Source organism: Emys orbicularis, chromosome 13, assembly GCF_028017835.1.
Source record: "Emys orbicularis isolate rEmyOrb1 chromosome 13, rEmyOrb1.hap1, whole genome shotgun sequence".
NCBI classification, from domain to species: domain Eukaryota; kingdom Metazoa; phylum Chordata; order Testudines; family Emydidae; genus Emys; species Emys orbicularis.
In genome coordinates, this window is record NC_088695.1 from 35658756 (window position 1) to 35678753 (window position 19998).

The window sequence follows — 19998 nt, forward strand, 5'->3', positions numbered from 1 at the left end:
GTGGTTCAGTATGCGCGGTAGCTTATGTACCAGTTGTTATCATGTACATCGATTCATCGCTATGACACTCTTGTGTGGGATTTCCCCTTAAACGCTCTATTTTTCAGCTCCCCAATACTTGGGGTTTTCCATTGGACCATTTACCTGTGCCAGAGTCCATAGGCCTCAAGCCTGATGCTAATGTCTTATAGGATACAGGCCTGTAGGTTCCTTGCATTACTACTGAATATAATAAAGGCAGAATGAAGGCAAAGCTGTGAATATAATAAAGGTAAGCTAGCCCTATAGGCTATAGTGGCCATTGCACAAACCAGGGTTAAATATTTCTCTCCACGATTGATCTCCATGCCCAAAGTGAACTGTTCCACGAATGGCTTTTCTTCCACCTCGCACACTTTTATAGGATTCTATGTCTCAGTTTGATTTCCAGTCAAACAAATGGAAGGTGTGAGGAGAGGCAAAACAGTCTGTGCTTTCTGATCTTGGCTTCAGAGGTAAAACATTTTGGTTTGTCCCTCCTGATGGTGTCTTTCTGCCCGGAAGATCCCACAGCAAACAGTCTGTCAGAAATGTTTTTGTGCCGTGCTCTGGGCTGGGGAGAGAGTTGCTAGTATGATATGAGCTAGGCCTCCAGAGTTTTGGTGTGAAGTGTAGAATTGTTGCTGTAGCGTGGGTGTGACACTGTATGGGTTAATATAGGGTTCAATCTATATAGGTTGACCAGGATCCTGGCTTGACTTTCTTTCCTCAGTTATGGGTGTTCTGTTGGTCAGGCTACCTAACACCGTCGTGGGTGAAGGAGTCTGATGTTTAAAAGTTGCAAGGAATGTTGCTTGTTTATCTTGGTTTGAACACCTTGTAGGGAGAAAGCTTGAACTGCAGTATCTGGCTGCCAACAAGGGAGTAAATACCTTTCTACTCTACTAACCAAGATGCCAGCTCCAGAAACTCACAGCATTTCAGGATTTATAATCGCGGGACCAAACAACTTTGCAGAATTCACTCTTCCACTTATTCTCCTCCCTGCCTCTGCTCCCCATCCCCCCCAAAAAACTGTGTCTGTCGTCTTCCATTCTACCAATTATATAAATTGCTCAGAACTAACCTTGGACTTGATCTTACTCCCACCGAAACCAGTGGTAAAACTCCCATTGGCTTCAGTGGGGCCAGGATTTTTCCCTAAAGATTAGCACATGGGAAGGACTGGGTTCTATTCCTAGCTCTGCCACCAATTCACTTTGTGACCTTGAACAAATCACCTAACTTCTCTGTGCTTCCACTTCCTTATCTATAAAGCGAGGGCGATGATACTTACTGACATCACAAAGGAGTTACAACGATTAATTCATTTAGTACGCTTGTTTTTCAAAGAAGCTGCAGAAGACCTACAGTAACAGGTGAAAGGTGGTACAGAAGATCAGAGCGAATGATAATTATTAAAACGGACATCTCTCTGTGGAAGATACAGTTCCACTACTCTGTTCTTGTTTACAAGGGAAAGTAGCTGATGTTCTTCTCACTCCATTACTTTACAGCATTTCAGATGATAAGAAACCAGTTTGGCCGCTGGTGATCTCTGTGTGATACTGGAGATGCAGTCCCCCAGACGGCTTGAGGCCCCCACTTTAACTGGCAGTTTACTTTCCAAGGATAGAATGTTGTTGGGGGTTAGAGAAGGCAACTGGAAATCGAGTTCCTGGATTCTATAGTAAGCACGGTCACCAATGGACTGTTTCACCTTGGGCAAATCAACCTCTTCATGTCACAGTTTCTCCAACTGGGTGTCTCTCTTTGCAGCTGACCTCCCTCAGTAGTATGTTCACTGGGAACAGGAACATGAGAGCAGGAGCCAGTGCTCTTCTGGCAACAGCGGCAAGACTTTGGAGCTCATTACAGGAGAAAATCAGAATGTCCACACATTTCCTGCCTTCGCAACACAGAGTAAACCTTATTATTATGACTTGGCATTCACACAGCTGTAACTAAAGGCTGCAAAGAAGAAATGAGAAAAGGTGGGGAACGGAGGGGGAGAGAGGAGGAAAAGAGAAACTTAAACAAAAATCAAAGCAAACACCACCCTGAACTGCTTCATGGCAGGCAGCTTGGAGCATTCCCTCTAGCCTGCCATGGCAGCCTGAAAGTTATGGTTCCAACCATCTTCTTTTCTGACTGTTCACTTCTGAGAAATTCCTCTTTAAAGCAACAAAACCCTACATTGTAGCCAATGGGATTAAATCTTCAGATCTCCTATTCACACTGCAGGGAAGTGAACTGAGTAAATCAAATCTTTAGATCTCCATATTGTTTTAGAAGGGAGGCAGAACCTCAAGGCATTAGTCTGTGCTTGTTCTCTGTCCAAGCAAGTAATAGTGCAGAAAGATGTCCATTTGGTTTGCAGTGCACGTAGCTCAGCCGCACGGGTTAGGTTACTTTAAACCAGCAAGGCACTGCCTGTGTTCCGGGCTCTCGCAGGTTGTTACTGATTAAGGTTAAGGTGATGCCTAGAAAGTACTATCTTATTTCTTTTTAATGCAGATTCATCCTGCAGGGCCAGTTGGGTAAAGCTGTGCAAATTGCCATAAATGCCCGGGAGGCCAAATCTTTCCAACTAGCTTTAATAGACTAAAGCCGTATGGTACCTAAATAAGTGGCCTGACTTTCAGCTGATGAGCACCTGCAGCTCTTATTGATTTGATTGGTAATTCTGGCGGCTCAGCATTTCTGAGAATAAGAACATTTATTTAGGCACCTCCGGTTGAACATTTTGGCTAGAGCAGTGCTTCTCAAAGTCGGGCTGCCGCTTCTTCAGGGAAAGCCCCTGGCGGTCCGGGCCAGTTTGTTTACCTGCCGCGTCCGCAGGTTCGGCTGATCGCGCCTCCCACTGGCCGCGGTTCACCGCTCCAGGCCAATGGGGGCTGCGGGAAGCGGCGCGGGCCGAGGGATGTGCTGGCCACCCTGGGCTAGAGCCTTTTGGGACTGAGAACCAGCTGTGTGTGTCACATCTTTGATGTCCATTGTAAGTTGGCTGGACCTTAACCAAGAGCGAAGGCTGCATAATATGGTCGACTATCCATAGGGCCCAGATTCTGGTATCTGGCTTAAGCTGGTCCAGTCTCCATGAATAATAAATTATTTGTGGAATGTATACAGTTTAAACACCCTTCCCTTTAACAAGTTACACCCTTCTTCTGTGCTTTCATCCTCTGCGTGGAGAAGTAGGTGTGTTGGAGGGTAGGAGGGCAGGTGAGGCTAAACTTATTGTTGAGGACTAAGCCATGGGTTAGTCATAATGCTGGTGCCATTTCAGTAATGTATGTTTGCACAGAGGGGAAGAGAGCGAGAGAGATGATGATCTTGTGGTTAGGGCACAGGACTAGAAGTCAGGAAATGTGATTGACTTCAATGATTGACTTCAATGTCCTCTTGCAAGCAAACCCTTCTAGGCTTTTGCTGTTGCTGCTTTCTGAAGTCTGAGATGAAGCTTTGGGGAGTCTGTTGTTGAAGGCTGTTGTTAGCACATGTAGTTCTAATGCAGCACTTCCTAGTCATGTTGATCTTTGATTCTGCCTGAAGACCGGCATCCTCTTCACCTCCCATCCCATAGTGGCAACCATTTGAGACCTCACAACTCAACAAGAGGGGCACTTTCAGAAAGTGGGGACTACCTGATGATCCCAAGCAAGGAGTTTGTCTGTTGTCACACACTCATCTCTGACTCCATTGTAATGTTTTCTTTAAGATGTTTTCTCAGATTTCTTGTCTGCAGCTATTAACACAAACATTGTGTGCTATGATCTATTCCCATCAAGTCACACAAGATAAGCAGGGTGAGTTTGGCCCAATACTGGAATGGGAAACACCCCTGGAATGCTTAGGAGCTGTAGGAAGGTAGTGTTGGTTGCTTGGCAGGGAATCTTCCAAGTCCACCCCAGCATGGTGAAAAAGGGGTGCTGTATTGCTGAAGGTGCTGCCCTCCCAGTGAGGCTTAAAACAAAGGGTCTGACTAGTTGTGATCACTTTCTCAAGAGTAGGTGTTCAGCTGTGGTGTCGTGGATTAATTCTAAGTGTGGTAGCTCCTTTGTACTGTACTGAATTATTGTTCTGGTTTCAAATGGATAAGATCTTTTCCACTTCTGTTCCTAAACTATTGTCATGTTGCCGTGCATTGTTAAATACTAAGTGCATTTTGGCAGTAGATGAAATAATCCCTGTATATGGTTTATATATTTAAATTTGCAAAATGTTTTGAGATTAAAGGGATTATAGAAATAGGGAAAATCCACCAGCGATATTACATTGTTACTGCAGCTTTTGCTGGCATGGATGTAGTTGACCAACCGCATGATCTTCACGACAGCCCACAAGCAAGTCTTGTGACCATAACAGGAGAGGTCAGAACCAGTGAGGCCAATAGTTCATTCGCTGGCAGGAGAAAATAGTTCCCAGCTCTAGAGAATTCAGCCTTTGCCCACATGCACACAAGCTGGTAAATTGTGGTTCAATTTCATGGGAGAAAAGCTTTGACCTTGTCAGCCAAGGTTGAAAAATCTGAAGCCCTCCCCTTCAGATTATAAAATAGAATTGATTGGGTACCCAAATAGTCAAGATAGCCTGCAGTCTAGTTTGTCCGCTTATTGGAGCTAGGTTTCCCAGCAGCAGTAAAGATGCCCCAGTCCTGCCCTAATCACCTCATATTTAACTAATGTGTGACAAGTTCATGGGAAGGCATTGAACCCCCTGAAATATCAATCAAGAGTCTGAAATTGATAATCGAGACCACTGAGTTGGGAACTTCTATAAAACTCTTAAGAATGCTCTACCCTTCTCTAGCACATCTCATCTGAGAATCGTAAATGAATGAAGCGCCTTGATAGGTCATTATTATTACTCCTGTTTTACAGATGGGAGAAACTGAGGCACAGGGATTGTGACTTGCCTACTGAAAGGACAAGCTGTATTAAAAATAAATCTGCAACTAACAAGTGGGGTCTCTGACGTTCTGTAGTTACTGCTGCTTGGGTCTCGGCTCTGTAGTAGACTGAGTAATTAGAACAGCTGTTTTCAAGGACAGCTGACAGAATGAGATGTACCATGTTTGAGTGTCTGTGTCCAGGTCTATGAAAGCCCAGTAAATAGCCACTTCAGGAAATACAGGTTTTCTGCCAATAGCCTCGTATTTCTCAGTGCCAGATGCCTCATCACAATATCGGGAACACATTCTCTAGCTGCTTTCCATTACACCTGGGTCCTTATTTGCACAGCGCTGTCCAGAACTCAGAAACTGAATGAATCCATCCTAGCCAGGATGCCATGCTAGCTGTAGGGACCTGGAAAATCCAGGAAGTTGAAGCACCTAATTCTGATCTCTTGAAAGAAGCAATTTAAATGATGGGTGAAGTGTGAAGCTTATGAAATGGATGGTGTGGGAGGAATGATGGCACTAGTTTGTGTCAAGTAAGGGCATGGGCAGGCGCTGCACTTCCCTGGCAACTCTGCCAAGACACCTCAATTTTGACTACCAGCTCCCCTGGCTATTCCAGTCCTGGGACTGTCCTAAGCAGACTCTCAGTTGTGGTGGGTTTGTGTTGTGGACTAAAATCCATTGTTTTATCACTTTTTTTTGTTTCTCTCCCACTTGCTTGGATTTAAGTCTCTCCTTCTAAGGTGAATGGCTAGTGTACTAACCCACTGTACATTTGGCCTCCAGCAAAGGCCTTTCTATAGATCTGTCATTTTTGATACAGGCTAAGAGGCCTCTGTGCTACGTGACAGCTGTAACGTAAACCATGTCTCTGCCTTTCTACTTCCAGACACATGTTTCGTATTGCTTATTTTTCCTCCTCTGCTGCTGGATAAGCCCCCAGTCATAACCCTTTAGGATTTTCACTGCAAGAAAAATTTGGCCTGTTTTTTTCTCTCTCCTATTTTTCTCCTTGTTTTTCTCTCTCCCACTTTTTTTTTGTTTTTTTTGTTTTGTTCTTTCTGTTTGGAAGCCATCTGAACTGTAATGTTTAAAAACAAATGTAAACCACAGAGCCTTCAAGAAACCGCTAATGAGTCTCTGGAATTCAAACTAGTTAGGAGATGAGTTGGGCCCAGTAATTACTGTACTATTACACAAGCAGTTCTGCAGTTTTCTTTGCGTGACAGGCGAGTGGTAAGATGCACCACCCTTTCCAAATAAGCAGGATCCAACGGGAAATGGAAGGAGAGGCTGAAAGTACTTGATCCTTCACATTTCTCTATCTGTGCAACATGTGGGGAGAACTGGCTTTCTCTCTCTCTCTCTCTCTCTCTGCTTGTTTGTAAACAGCTGAACTTTGAGCCTCTGGAGAACACACCATTTGTCAGCTCAATGCGAAGGGTTACAAAATCTTCCAAACAGCATTGAGAAATAATTGGCTTCAGATGGAGAAAACAGAGGGGCTCATGGGGTTACATCTTTGGCAGTGAGAAATGGTGAGTGCGGGAAAGGGGTGGGAGGGAGCTTTGGTAGCCAGAAGCAAGGCTGGCTCGAGGTTATTCTTGTGCACTTGGGGCTCTTTCTCCCCCGTTTCATTTCCCTCCTGTGTTGATCAAAATGTGCTCAGACCCCACAGCCTCATGTTCAGTAGGACTTGGGCTGAGAGACGTGGTGTTCTCTGCCAGAGCTGTGGGTTTCTGGTGCTGTTTTGGATAGCAGACCAGAATCTGCTCCTGCTACCATTGCTGGTCTCCATTTGGAAGCTGTGTAAAAGCTTCCCCTTTATTTCCACTGGGCACAACGTTTATATTAATTTGCACCGTAAGCTGGTTTCTCTGAATGGGTTTTGTTTTCTGAGCGTTCTGCTTGCTTCAGGGTTTAGGGGATAAAACTCAGCACCAGCTGGGAGCTCTTTTAGGTAAAATTCCCTGGCTGGAGCTTGCTGTGGTTTGACATACGCTTGCCAAAGTCGGTAGCTCCCACTGAGCAAGGAGTCACCAAAGCTGCTGGCTAAAAGAAGTACTCACACATGAAAACACCTCTGCAAAGAATGCCCTGTGGCAGATCCTGCTCATGGGTAGGGCCAAGTTCTGCACTGACGTGCACCCCATGTAACTCCAGTGAAGAAGTGAGCACAAGATACAGCCCTTAAACGGTCACTAATCAGCTAAAAGTTACTCCCTTCTGCTTCAAACCTGATGCATGTGATAAGAGTGAGCAGTAGCTGCTTTCGTTAAACTCTGTTGTAGCACAGCTTTCCTGACACCTCAAAGCTTTTGGCTCTCACCACCCTCCCCCCCCCCCCCTCCCCCAAGTGTCCTTTGCAACCAAATTCCGGCTAGCAAACCCTGTTCAATGGCTGAGCACAATTTGCCATGCAAACAGCTACAAAAGCTTGAGCTACTGCTGACTAGCTGAATCCTCCTGCTATTGAGATGCTGTGGTGGAAATGAACCCAGGCAACAACCCAGCCTTACCCCAACAGTGCCGCAGGACTGTCCTCCACCTCCGGTGGTTGTTTTTCTGTCGTCTTAAAATTCACGTCTCTCTCCCCCCATCCTGCCCCTCTCTGGCTTGGGGTTCTTTCCTCGCTTGGCTCCTCTCCACTCTGCTGCTGACAGCCAGCTGCTGTCTCTGCCGGAGCTCTTATTTTTTGTTGTTGGTCGTTCTGGAGATGTGAGGTTTCGGATTACATGTGTGCTGGGGAGGGAGGCAAGAAGTGAGCACAAGCAGAGCCTGGCAACTGGTACTAACGGTCTAGAGCGGAGCCCACGGTGCCAACACTTGTTGGAAACTTCCTATGTATCTTCCTGCCAGCTAGGTCTCGTCTTTGTTCCGATTAATGACGGCTTTTGCTGGAGTAGTCTGGGTTGGGGTCATATTGATTTCCTTTCAATAGTTCGGTTGCATGTTAAAGCAATTAACTTTCTTTATGCTGTCCAGTTTCCTGCTGGCTCCCAATGGGGAATGCACTGTTCTCTTGTGTTCTCTGAAGAAGCTAGGAATAAAGGGGATGAAATGACAATGCCATTTCCTTTAGAAAAGAAGAGGAAAGAAGGATGATCTTGTGGTTAGGATGGGGTACTCGGAGGCAGGAACCTTGTGTTATTTTCTTGGCTCTGCTACGTATCTCCGTGTGACTTTGGCCAAGTCATTTAACTTCTTGATGCCTCAATTTACCCTTCTGTATACTGGGGGCAATAATACCTACCTGCCTCAAAGGAGTGTTGAGGCTTACTTGCCACTGATACATTGTTTACTCTGCTTGTGTGTGGTCCCATAAGATGCCTTTTCGCCCCTCCCCCCCCGCCCCCGAAATTGGCAACTAGCTGAACAATTGTTTTTTATTAACTAATTCCTGAGTTGTCTTGGTGCTTTGCTCCATTCAAGAGGATCTCCCCTCCCAAATGGTTGGGATCCCTATTCAGCAGACCTGGCGTCTCTCCCTAGTGTATCTCACTGGAGATGCAATATCTTTTCAGAGACACGTAGTAGCTATGCTAAGATAAATGCACCTTTCCCTGGTATTTTATCTTATCTCCAACCAGAGAGGGAAGGGGCTGAAACATTCTTCACTGGACAAAAGCAGATGGCATAAAGAAAGGAGAGGCAGGGCACTGAACTCTGATGAACATCCTCGTTATCATCTTGTCTGCAGTGATAGGGTTTCACTAACATTTCGCATCATGTTACTGAAATTTATCAGTGTTTGCTTTTCTTTCTGTCCCTTAACACAAAATCAAGGGGGTTTCTCAGTGAAATGAAAGGTGACTACATTTAGAAAAAATTGTCAGTCAACCTGTGGAACTCGCTGCTGCAGGGAGAGAGACAAATACTATGGCTGGATTTGTAAAGGGCTGGATAACTTCAGGACACTTGTGACAATGTAATCTGAGATAATGGGTATAACCAAGTCTCATGCTTCAAGGCTTGTGGGGCAGAGGAAGGCTATCCCACCATGTAGATCGTTGCACAACTAGCTAGGTACAGTAGAACCTCGATTTTTTTTTTTTTTTTTTTTACAAACGCCAATCTTATGAACAACCAGTTACACAAACCCTGCTTCGCAGCCATGGGAACAGATCACATAACACAAGTGATGTCTCTGAAGAACAAGTCGTCATTCCTTCACAGTCCGATTCCTTCAGTGCATTGGAAATGTTTGCAGTGGTTTGAAGAAGAAAGTGGTACAGTACATCATACTGCAACTTATGCACTGTACCTGCTGCAATTGAGATGTTTAGTTTAATGAACTCTTCAATTTTGTGAACCACTCAATTACCAATGTGTTTGTAAAATAGCGGAGTTATTGTATTTTATTTGTTTTGCCTTCATCTGAAGCATTAAAGTTTTGGCTGTTAACAGGACACCAGTGGCTTCAGAGCTCCTCCGTTCTTTGCTGCAGCATTCCAGGGCAAAATCTTGTTTGTTGGTATTAGGGGGTTAAATGTACATGCAAACATCTTCCCCTCCCTCCTAACCCTGTCACTAAAGCTCTGAGGGGAAGGAGGGAGGCATGACCAGCCGCTATTATGTGCTTCACTCTTAACTCCAAGAGGAGTGGTGTGTGTCGGACTAATGAGAGAATAATGCCTTCACTTTTTTCTCTCTTTGAGAAACAAAGAACTGACTCACAGAAGTCCTTTGACATTTCTGTAATGGTGCTGCAGTGGCAGGACCTGCAGCACCCTGCCGTTCTTTTGGAAGGGTAGCGGGAGAGACTCAAATGTCTCTCCCTTTTTTCCCTGGCTGTGAAAGACCTCTTTCTCTGAATTCAGGACCAGAATGAGTCATTGCTGCTTTGCAGGGGGATAGAAAGCCATCTTTGTAGTAGCCCCTATTCAGCTTTCAGTGACCTGGGCTCATAGTACAATTAATTCACTGTCTCGATCCCCTTACCTGGGTAGTAGTGTGTTCCTTCTGACTTCAGCACACACGCTCGCACTGAGCTTGTTTGGAGCCTGTTGCTTTAGGTTTCTTCACCAGCTCTTGGCTGTGTTTTCTGCTTGGTAAATCAAAACCCCTGGGTTGCAAGAGAGTTAATGAATAGGCAGTCATTATGGACTTTTAACAGAGTCTACTTGAAATGCCTGGAGCCAACAGATACTCTGCTGGATTCCTTGCCATCTTCTGGGCAGGAATCCGGTCTTAACCCCCGGCCCCCGCCCCCTTTCCATGCACCTGTTTGTAGATGTCACCATTCAGACCTGCCTTTAAAAGGTAGTTTCTAATGGAGGAAATACTTCTTTTCCTCTTTTCCCTTTGTGGCCATTTTGCTGCTGAAGCTGCCAAGCCAGCTGGAGTGCTTTTGGTAGAGAAGAGAAAATGGTCCCGCCCAACTCTTTAATAATTATAGTCGTCTTTTACATTTGTGTTGTTTTAGTTGCAGAGCCTGTTAGAGGCCAAGCCCAAGTCGGCTGTGCTACACAGATGCCCTGTGAAGTAAGTTCACTGGAGTTGCATCTTTGTAACTGACAGCAAAACTTGGTCCAATGTTGTCAACTGTTTGGGGGAGTTACAACCTTAAGATGAGACTTGGCACCAAGGGCTAGATATTCAAAAGCAAGCCATGCATCTGAAATACGCTTTTCTCTCTGTTTCCCAAGTGCTGCGTAAATAAATTAATCATCATCATTATATTGTATGTGTCCAAAATGTGCTAGACACAATACATCAGATGCTATATACAAATCAATAATAAGCAGCTAGCCATTAATCCATTTCCATGGCCTGGCTCTAGTAGAGAGAAGTGGTGCATGTGTGAGAGGGGAGAAAAGACTAAAGTACTTCAATTGTATGCTCACTGGGGCAGGGAGCGTCCTTTTTGTTCTGTGTTTGTACAGCACCTAGCACAGTGGGGTCCTGGTCCGTGACTCAAGCTCGTAAGCAGGATGCTAGTACAAAAAACACGTAAGATTTTGAGTAAAATCCCTGCAGCTGTTGTTGATGTGTGGGAAAGTGAGGCGCTTGAGAAAATGTTCCCTGTTCTAAAAAAATCCCAATCACACTTTTATAGATTTAGCAAAAGCAGGTCTATGAGAAAAGTAGCAAAAATGTAGTCCTTACTGAGGACTGGTGTCTGCTTGATTTAACAAAGTTATGGCTATTTGAAAATTGTGTCTTGAGAAAATGTCTGTCTGCACTTCACTTAGTCACTGCTTCCCAGCTAGCTAAGGGCAGGTCTGCACTGCAGCTGGGAGCGTGCTTCCTAGCGCAGGGGTTCTCAAACTGGGGCTCACGAGGTTATTACATGAGGGGTCGCAAGCTGTCAGCCTCCACCCCAAACCCCGCTTTGCCTCCAGTATTTATAATGGTGTTAAATATACAAAAATGTTTTTAATTTATAAGGGGGGGGGGGTCGCACTCAGAGGCTTGCTATGTGAAAGGGGTCACCAGTACAAAAGTTTGAGAACCACTGTCCTAGCAGAATAGACAGACACACGCTAGCTCTGTTCAAGCTAATGCACTAAAAATAGCTGTGTAGCCGGGGTAGCATGGGCAGCAACATAGGCTAGCCACTTGAGTACGTACCTAGGGGATCCAGGCGGATTTGTACTTGGGTGTCTAGCCTGAGTCACTGCCCATGCTACCCCCAGCTACCCTACTAATTTTAGTGTGCTAGCTCGAAGCAGGCTGTCAACTGTAGTGTAGATGTATCCTAAGTGAGCACTGTTTGCTTTTAAGGAACTTGAAACCCTGCTGTTGATACTTGAAAGCCCTGCAAATAGGTCTTGAGTAGCTTATGGGAGGGCATGCGAGCTCTGGAAGTCAGATAGATCTGGATTTCCTCCAGCCCTCTATGAACAACAAATAAATTAAATGCAGGATCACAAAAATTAAGGTTCCAACATCTATGTTGTACCCATGTTCTAATGTTCCATTCCTGTTTTTCTTATTAAAAATGTGTAGCTTAATATGTTACTCCTTTGTGATAAAATTAGGGCTGTCAAGCGATTACAAAAAAATGATCGCACGATTAAAAAAAAGTGATCGCGCGATTAATCACACTGTTAAACAGTAGTAGAATACTATTTATTTAAATATTTTTGGATGTTTTCTACATTTTCAAATATATTGAGTTCAATTATAACATAGAATACAAAGTGTACAGTGCTCACTTTATATTTATTTTTTATTACAAATATTTGCACTGTAAAAAATCAAAATAAATAGTATTTTTCAATTCATCTCATACAAGTACTGTAGTGCAATCTCTTTATCATGAAAGTTGAACTTACAAATGTAGAATTATGTACAAAAAAACTGCATTAAAAAATAAAACAATGTAAAACTTCAGAGCCTACAAGTCCTCTCAGTCCAATCGCTCAGACAAACAAATTTGTTTACATCTGCAAGAGATAATGCTGCCCACTTCTTGTTCACAATGTCACCTGAAAGTGACATCAGGCGTTCTCATGGCACTGTTGTAGCTGATGTCGCAAGATATTTACATGCCAGATGCGTTAAAGATTCGTATGTCCCTTCATGCTTCAACCACGATTCCAGAGGACACGCGTCCATGCTGATGATGGGTTCTGCTCGATAACAATCCAAAGCAGTGCAGACCAACACAGGTTCATTTTCATCATCAGAGTCAGATGCCACCAGCAGAAGGTAGATTTTCTTTTTTGGTGGTTCGGGTTCTGTAGTTTCTGCATCAGAGTGTTGCTCTTTTACGACTTCTGAAAGCATGCTCCATACCCTCTTCCCTTTCAGACTTTGGAAGGCACTTCAGATTCTTAAACCTTGGGTCAAGTGCTGTAGCTATCTTTAGAAATCTCACATTGGTACCTTTTTTTTGTTTTGTCAAATCTGCAGCAAAAGTGTTCTTAAAATGAACAACATGTGCTGGGTCATCATCCAAGACTGCTATAACATGAAATATATGGCAGAATGCGGGTAAAATAGAGCCGGAGACATACCATTCTCCCCCAAGGAGTTCAGTCACAAATTTAATTAACACATTATTTTTTTAATGAGTGTCATCAGCATAAAATCATGTCCTCTGGAATGGTGGCCGAAGCAGGAAGGGGCCTATGAATGTTTAGCATATCTGGCACGTAAATACCTTGCAATGCCAGCTACAAAAGTCCCATGCGAATGCCTGTTCTCACTTTCTGGTGACATTGTAAATAAGAAGTGGGCAGCATTATTTCCCGTAAATGTAAACAAACTTGTTTGTCTTAATGATTGGAGTGCGTGGACTTGTAGGCTTTAAAGTTTTGCATTGTTTTGTTTTTGAGTGCAGATATGTAACAAATAATATACATTTGTAAGTTGCCCTTTCACAGTAAAGAGATTACACTACAGTCCTTGTATGCGGTGAATTGAAAAATACTGTTTTTTATTTATCATTTTTACAGTGCAAATATTTATAATCAAAATAATAATAAAAAGGGGGAAGTGTACACTTTGTTGTAATTGAAATCAATATATTTGAAAATGTAGAAAAGCATCCAAAAATATTGAATAATTTCAATTGGTATTCTGTTGTTTAACAATGCAATTAAAACTGCGATTAATCGTGATCCATTTTTTAATCATGATTAATTTTTTTGAGTTAATTGCGTGAGTTAACTGCGCTTAATCTATAGCCCTAATTTCAAATATTGTGGGTGTATATTCAGCACTCCTACTATCACTTGTCTATTCTAAACTGTATCATGATATATATTAATATGATCCTATGTACTATCTAGGAGCAATTTGAAGACAAACTGAAAGCATGGGCTTACAAGGGATATAGAGTTTCCCTTAAGAACATACTTTGCATTCTCATACACGTGTAGAGCTTGCTTGCTTTGTAGTAGGTGATTTTTTTTAAAGTGGGTATTTTTAAATCAATTCTGTTCTGTGTAGGAGTTACATCGCTATTTTTTCAGGGCTTCAAGTCCTAGACACTCTACAGATATGTTAAAGACAAGACACTTGCTAAGAGCTTACAGTCTAAAAGACAAGGGGATACAATATACATGGAAAATGGAACTAGTTGATGTTGGATATGGATCTTGTTTCACTTTTTAATTTTTTCTTTAAATAATCCCCTTGTCCCCACCTTTCCCATCAGCCCTGGCCCGCTTGTTCAGTTATTGCAATCCTAGGTTTCAAAAACCTCCTCATTCCCCGTCATCTAGCTGAAGAGAGGACTGCCTGGTTCCGCCCTCTCTAGCCAAATCAGATGATGCTTTCACCAGTTCAAGCATGGGGTGCTTTTGGATGTGGGGGTTTCTCTTGTCCCTGTAGTGACTGAGCATATATCTGTATACTGTAATATAGACACATCTTGAGGAGCTAAACTGTCTGCCCTGGAAAATCTAGTCACCCACACATGCCTGGTTGCTAGTTGAGTATAACTGGTTGGGCAATATTGCCTGAGCAGATGGCCTGGTTTTCATTGCTCACTAAAATGCCTGTTGAATCCTCGTGGAGATTTGGCCATCTCTTTTGTCCCCCGGAAGGGGTATGTCTAGCTGGGACTGTGCATCCCAGCCCAGGTAGACGGACTTGCGCTAGCTCGGCTCAAGCTAGTATGCTAAAACTAGTAGTGTGGACATTGTGGCAACTCAGGCTTGACCTCCGGGGTCTGAACTCAGGTGGCTAGCCCTAGTCTTCGCCAGAGCGGCAACGTCCAGACTGCTGTTTTTAGCACACTAGCTCAAGCCCCGCTAATGCAAGTGTCTGCCTGTGCTGAGAGGCTCCAGCTGGGTAAAAGAACTAGCCTGTCATCCTTTGAATTACCACTGTGATTTCCGTAACGTAAAATAAATGAGATGCTCACCATTGTGTGATCAATGGACCTATCCAAAATCAGTGCAGCAAAACTGATCTAAATACATGTTTATCTCAGAACCCCAAACCGATCAAATGGAACATGTTTATCCGAGAGACCAGAACTAGTGCAAGTGTAAGGGGCCTCTCTGTGCGACTGGCTCTGCTCTGACAAAAGTCAATAGTAAAACTTGTGGGTTTTCAATCAGACTTACCTTAAACTGGGTAGTAAGGTGTTGGCTAGTCCACAGCCATGTCGTCTCTGGCTCTTCCATTGTTTCAGCAGCCTTTGCGATCGCCCTGATCGAAACTGAGAACAAAGTAGTATTTGGAGTATGAATAAACTAATAGGCCTATTTCTCCCTTCCACTTAGCGCTCCATACACATAGTGTAAGGGCAGCTGAATTTCTGCTTGTGCAGCATATTGGGGTGTGGGGTAACAGTGTGTGTAACCTGGGGGTTTGGGATGGCTGTCTGTTTGCAGTGGCACTGCCCTTAAAAAGTGAGCATTCAAAAGCGCCCGGTGTTGGCCTGACTGTGCTCTTATGGAGGTCAGTGTAAGACTCCCCTTGACTTCAGTGTGGGAGTTAGGCCAACACTGAGAGCTTCTGAAAATCCCTCCTGAAAAGTCCAAAACAGATGAGTTTGGGACAGCCCCATGTTGCCCTTGCTATGGTGTTTTCCTTCACCCCACCCCATGTTGCAGGTGTTGCAGATTGGATCTGCAGTATTACGTATCTTTCCAGAATGTTCTCACCCCTTCCGTGCCTCCCGTACTTTACCTCCCCCCCTTGCAGTAATTGTTCTCCCATCAGCATGTCGCTGTTCCCTTCTTTCTCTTGTCTCCTAGATGTCGCCATGCTGCCATAGCAAAGTACTTTGGAGATGTCACCCCCCCTTGTAACAAGTGCTGTGATTACTGCCAGAACCCAGGAGCAGTGAAAAAGCAGCTGGATTCCCTGGAGCTGAGCAGCAACAGCTGGAGCAGAACCTGCATTGGACCCACAGGTTCCTCTCGGGATGCCTATGACCCAGAGCTATACGAAGGAGGGAGGAGAGGCTCTGGAGGCTTTAGCAGGTTCGGATTTGATTGCTGAGCCTCCCAGAGACTGCGGCACATTCTGTTGGGGAGGGTGGAGCTCCTCCTCTTTGGACCCCCCTGCTGCCAGCCCAGCTGCTCCTAATTTCAGCAGATATTTCTGTGTGGTGTTTTCTTGTCACTTATGGCCTCAAGACCAGGGACTTTTTTCCATATACTGTGGCTGGCTCAATCAGATTCATATCCCTGGGAGCCAGAAGCTGACCTCAGATGATCTAGAACAATTGATTGTCCCACAGAATGTAGCTGATTCAAGGAACTGGCCTAAATTTTGCATCTGGGTTAGGAGACAGAGGAACTAGACTTTAGAGAGACTAATCAAGTGGCTAGCTCCAGACTTTTCCTGGATTCTAGTCCTAGCACTGACTCACTAACCTAGGGCAAGTTGCTTAACCTCTGCGTCTCCGTTTTCCCCTTACCTGTAAAACAGAGATGGGTGTTGGGAAGTGTGATTAAATCTATATAGTGCTTAGCACACTTGGATGATGATGCTATAGACATGTGCCATGGTGGTGCTGGTAGTAATTATTAATTTTTCCCCAGTGTGTAACTCCTGTTTTGCAAGGGGATTTTGTGTTTGAAAGCAAAAGGCTGTTAGCACTGCTGGGCTACAGCCATCATGCGGTCAGACACAGTGCAAGCGTCTCTGCACACTTCTACCTATGCAGCTCTGTCATGATCTGCAGCACTGACTGCCGTTCCAGCCCTCTGCTTCCACAGGTTGACACAGATTGGTAGCTTTAGTTATCAGATGGCCCTGGCAGTAGGATGAGGCCAAATGACTAGTGACCCTGAGCTATACAGTAACTCCTCGTTTAATCATAGAATATCAGGGTTGGAAGGGACCTCAGAAGGTCATCTAGTCCAACCCCCTGCTCAAAGCAGGACCAATCCCCAGACAGATTTTTGCCCCAAATCCCTAAATGACCCCCTCAAGGATTGAACTCACAACCCTGGGTTTAGCAGGCCAATGCTCAAACCACTGAGCTATCCCTCCCTAATGTTGTAGTTTGTTCCTGAAAAACACGACTTTAAGCGAAACGATGTTAAGCTAATCCAATTTCCCCATAAGAATTTAATGTAAATGGGGGGGGAAGGGGGGATTTAGGTTCCAGGGGAAAAAATTTCACCATACAAAAGACTATATTTTTTTATACACATACACACACACACACACAGTTTTAAACAATCAGTTTAATACTGTACACAGCAGTGATGATTGTGAAGCTGGGTTGAGGTGGAGGAGTCAGAGGGTGGAAGCGGGTGGGATATTTCCCAGGGAATGCCTTACTGCTAAATGATGAACTAGCACTCGGCCGAGCCCTCAAGGGTTAACACATTGTTGGTAATGTAGCGTCACACTCTACAAGGCAGCACGAATGGAGGGAAGGGAGACAGCATGGCAGAGAGAGACAGACACACACACTGTGTGTGTGAGAGAGACGTGCATTGCCCCTTTAAGTACGCTGACCCCACTCTAAGTACATTGCCTTTTTAAGTAGATCAGCAAGTTGAGACAGCAGCTGCTGCCAGGAAGCTCCCTCAGTCCTGAGCCCTGTCCTCCTGAGCCCTGTCGTGTCCCCCCGTGCTCTGCGGAGATGTGGTACAGGAGTGGGGGGAGGGGGGCACCCTGACATTAGCACCCCTCTTTCTCCCCACCCCACCCCCCTGCACAGCAAGCAGGAGGCTCCTGGGAGCAGCTCCAAGGCAGAGGGCAGGAGCAGCTCACGGCAGTGTGGGGAGGGACAGCTGAACTACCTGGCAATTGATAGCCTGCTGGGTGGCTGCAGCACAGGGAACTTAGGGGAGTGGGGAGCTGATGGGGGGGGGGGGGGGCTGCCAGTCCACCCTGGTTCCAAGCCCCCACCAGCTAGCTGCAACTGGCTGCTCTTTCTGCAAGCAGTGGACAAAGCAGGCGGCTGCCAAACAACGTTATAAGGGAGCAATTTTAAACGAGCCTGTTCTCTAATTGATCAGCAACGAAACAACGTTCACCGGGCCGACATTAAGTGAGGAGTTACTGTATTTGAACCCAGGACTCCAAAGGCTATTGCTTTAACACAGGGCACTGCTTGCTACCTACTTTACTGATTTTGTGCCGCTTGGCTGTACTGTCTGTTCAAAGCTGTAGTGGTCACTGAGGACCCAGCTGTGCCAACCGTACTCGCTGTTGTTGATTTCAGTGGACTCTTAGTTGAGGAAGTACTGCTCAACTTGAGTAAGGATGGCAGAACTGAGCTCTAAGGTGTGGTCATAAAAGTCCATTCATTAGAAAACACCTTCCTGATATGATTCAGGCTTTCTAAGGCCTTTAGACTAGCTACTGCTCCCTCTGCAGGAATTTGTATCCCTCTCCTAACTCTCCTGCCTTCTCATCCAGGTGTGATGAAGGAAACCGTGGGAGCGGGGACGAAGCCAGTGAGGAAAATCGGAAACGGGAGTGGTGCAACTTCTACAAAAAGCAGATGAATCTGCGTAAAGTGAGTTGACATCCCTTCTCTAAGAGATCCGAGGGCTTCTGGCTTTTGGCCTCTGTACAGCGTACCTGCCTCTACTGCAGACACAGCAACTTCCTGTGACTAGCAGCAGGACAATCAGTGGTGTAACAGATAACGCCTCTCTGGGTGACCAACGGACATATTGGCAAATGAAAAACCAGAAGTCTGTAAATCTGAGAGCTAGCATTGCCCTCTCTAGTTTTACTACATTCAGATATACAGGCCTTGTCTCCAGACTCTGGACCAGATCCTCTCATGCCAGTTTTCCTGTGGAATGGGGTGCTCAGAGGAGGAAAGCTCTCCACGGTTTCCTGAGCTAATTTGTCCTGAAGCCATTCTGTCTGGGGGTGTTTTCCACCCCCCTCTTCAGTCCCTCTGATCTCCCATGCACCTTGGAGCTCCACCAAAAGTCAGAGCCATCTGCTGAGATTCAGGAGCCGCCTGACTATTCCTCCTGCTTCCTGGAAATATGTTTCCATTAACATTCCACAGTGCACAGTGACCTCTGCAGAAAACTTAGCGCAACCTCAGTCCTCTAAGGATTCCTCCAGAGGCTGGGGGTGCAGAGGGCTGGATGGTGGGTGCATCTCCAGCTGGCCCTCGGCCCCTGGACCGATCTCCAGATGGAGATCCCTCCATTGGTAAGGGGCAGAGTAGAGGGAGGATGTTTTATGAAGATTGTTGATGGCTCCTGTCCCTCTACAACTTATTGCATGGAAAAAGGTGAAGGATCTTGGGGAGTGATGGGATTCTTGTAAATGGAGACTGGCATAAGGGGAACTAGCTTGTTACATTTAATAGATGTAACCAAGTCTCTGATAAACTGGGAGCCTGCATTTCTGCTCCAGGAAGAAGTGGAAAGTACAGCAGCCTATGTCTGTGCCCTGCAGGATAAACCCCAGCACAGACAGATAAAAAAGGGGCTGCCAAGATAAGAACCAACAGTGCAGGGAAATGGCACCATCTGCCCCTCATTCTTCCCCCTTCCCTCCCTCAACTCCGGTGCTCCATGTCCTGCCCCCACCCGTCTCCCCGCAGGGGATTAATGACTATTACTGGAGCAGGGGGATGAACTCGGAAATCCACCAGTAGACTCACCTATATTTAACCCTCTGAACCTCTAGCATCATAATGATAATACTTCATCCTCCTATGGAGCTTTTCAGCCCCAGATCTCAGTGCTTTAACGCGAACGAATATAGCCTCACCCCACCACTGTGAGGACAGGTAAGCATGACTCTGACCCATCTGCAGCATGGTGTAATAAGGCACAGAGAGGTTAAGTGACTAGCCCAGGGTCTCTCAGTGAGCAGTGGCAGTGCTGGAAATAGAATCCAGCAGTCCTATCTCCTAGGGCTCGTCTATGCAAACAGTTAGTTCGCAGCAAGCTGGGGTGTGAAGCTGTCACCCTGCTGATGCACATTAACAGTTCATTGATGCACTTTGATCTAGTGCTCTTTGAAATGGGATGAAATCAGAGCACATTAATGAACTGCTAATGCATTTCAGCAGGGTCCCTGTGGACAGTTTGTCTGCGACAGGCTAATGCGGAGTAGATTCACATCCCAGCTTGCTGCAAACAAATTGTTCATGTAGACATCCTTAGTCTTCTGCTCTGACCATTAAACTGCATTTCCTACTAGCATCACTGCTGCAGTACTGGTGCCCA

The 19998-nt window shown here is 45.3% G+C and overlaps 1 protein-coding gene across 1 annotated transcript in view; it reads left to right on the forward strand.

The window, feature by feature from the left end:
• Positions 1-19998, forward strand: part of RECQL5 (RecQ like helicase 5) — a 58093-nt gene that overhangs the window by 29261 nt on the left and 8834 nt on the right. The window contains exons 8-9 of the mRNA XM_065415858.1: positions 15583-15810; positions 18212-18311. Coding sequence (XP_065271930.1) covers positions 15583-15810; positions 18212-18311 — 328 coding nt within the window. The remainder of the gene's footprint in view (positions 1-15582; positions 15811-18211; positions 18312-19998) is intronic.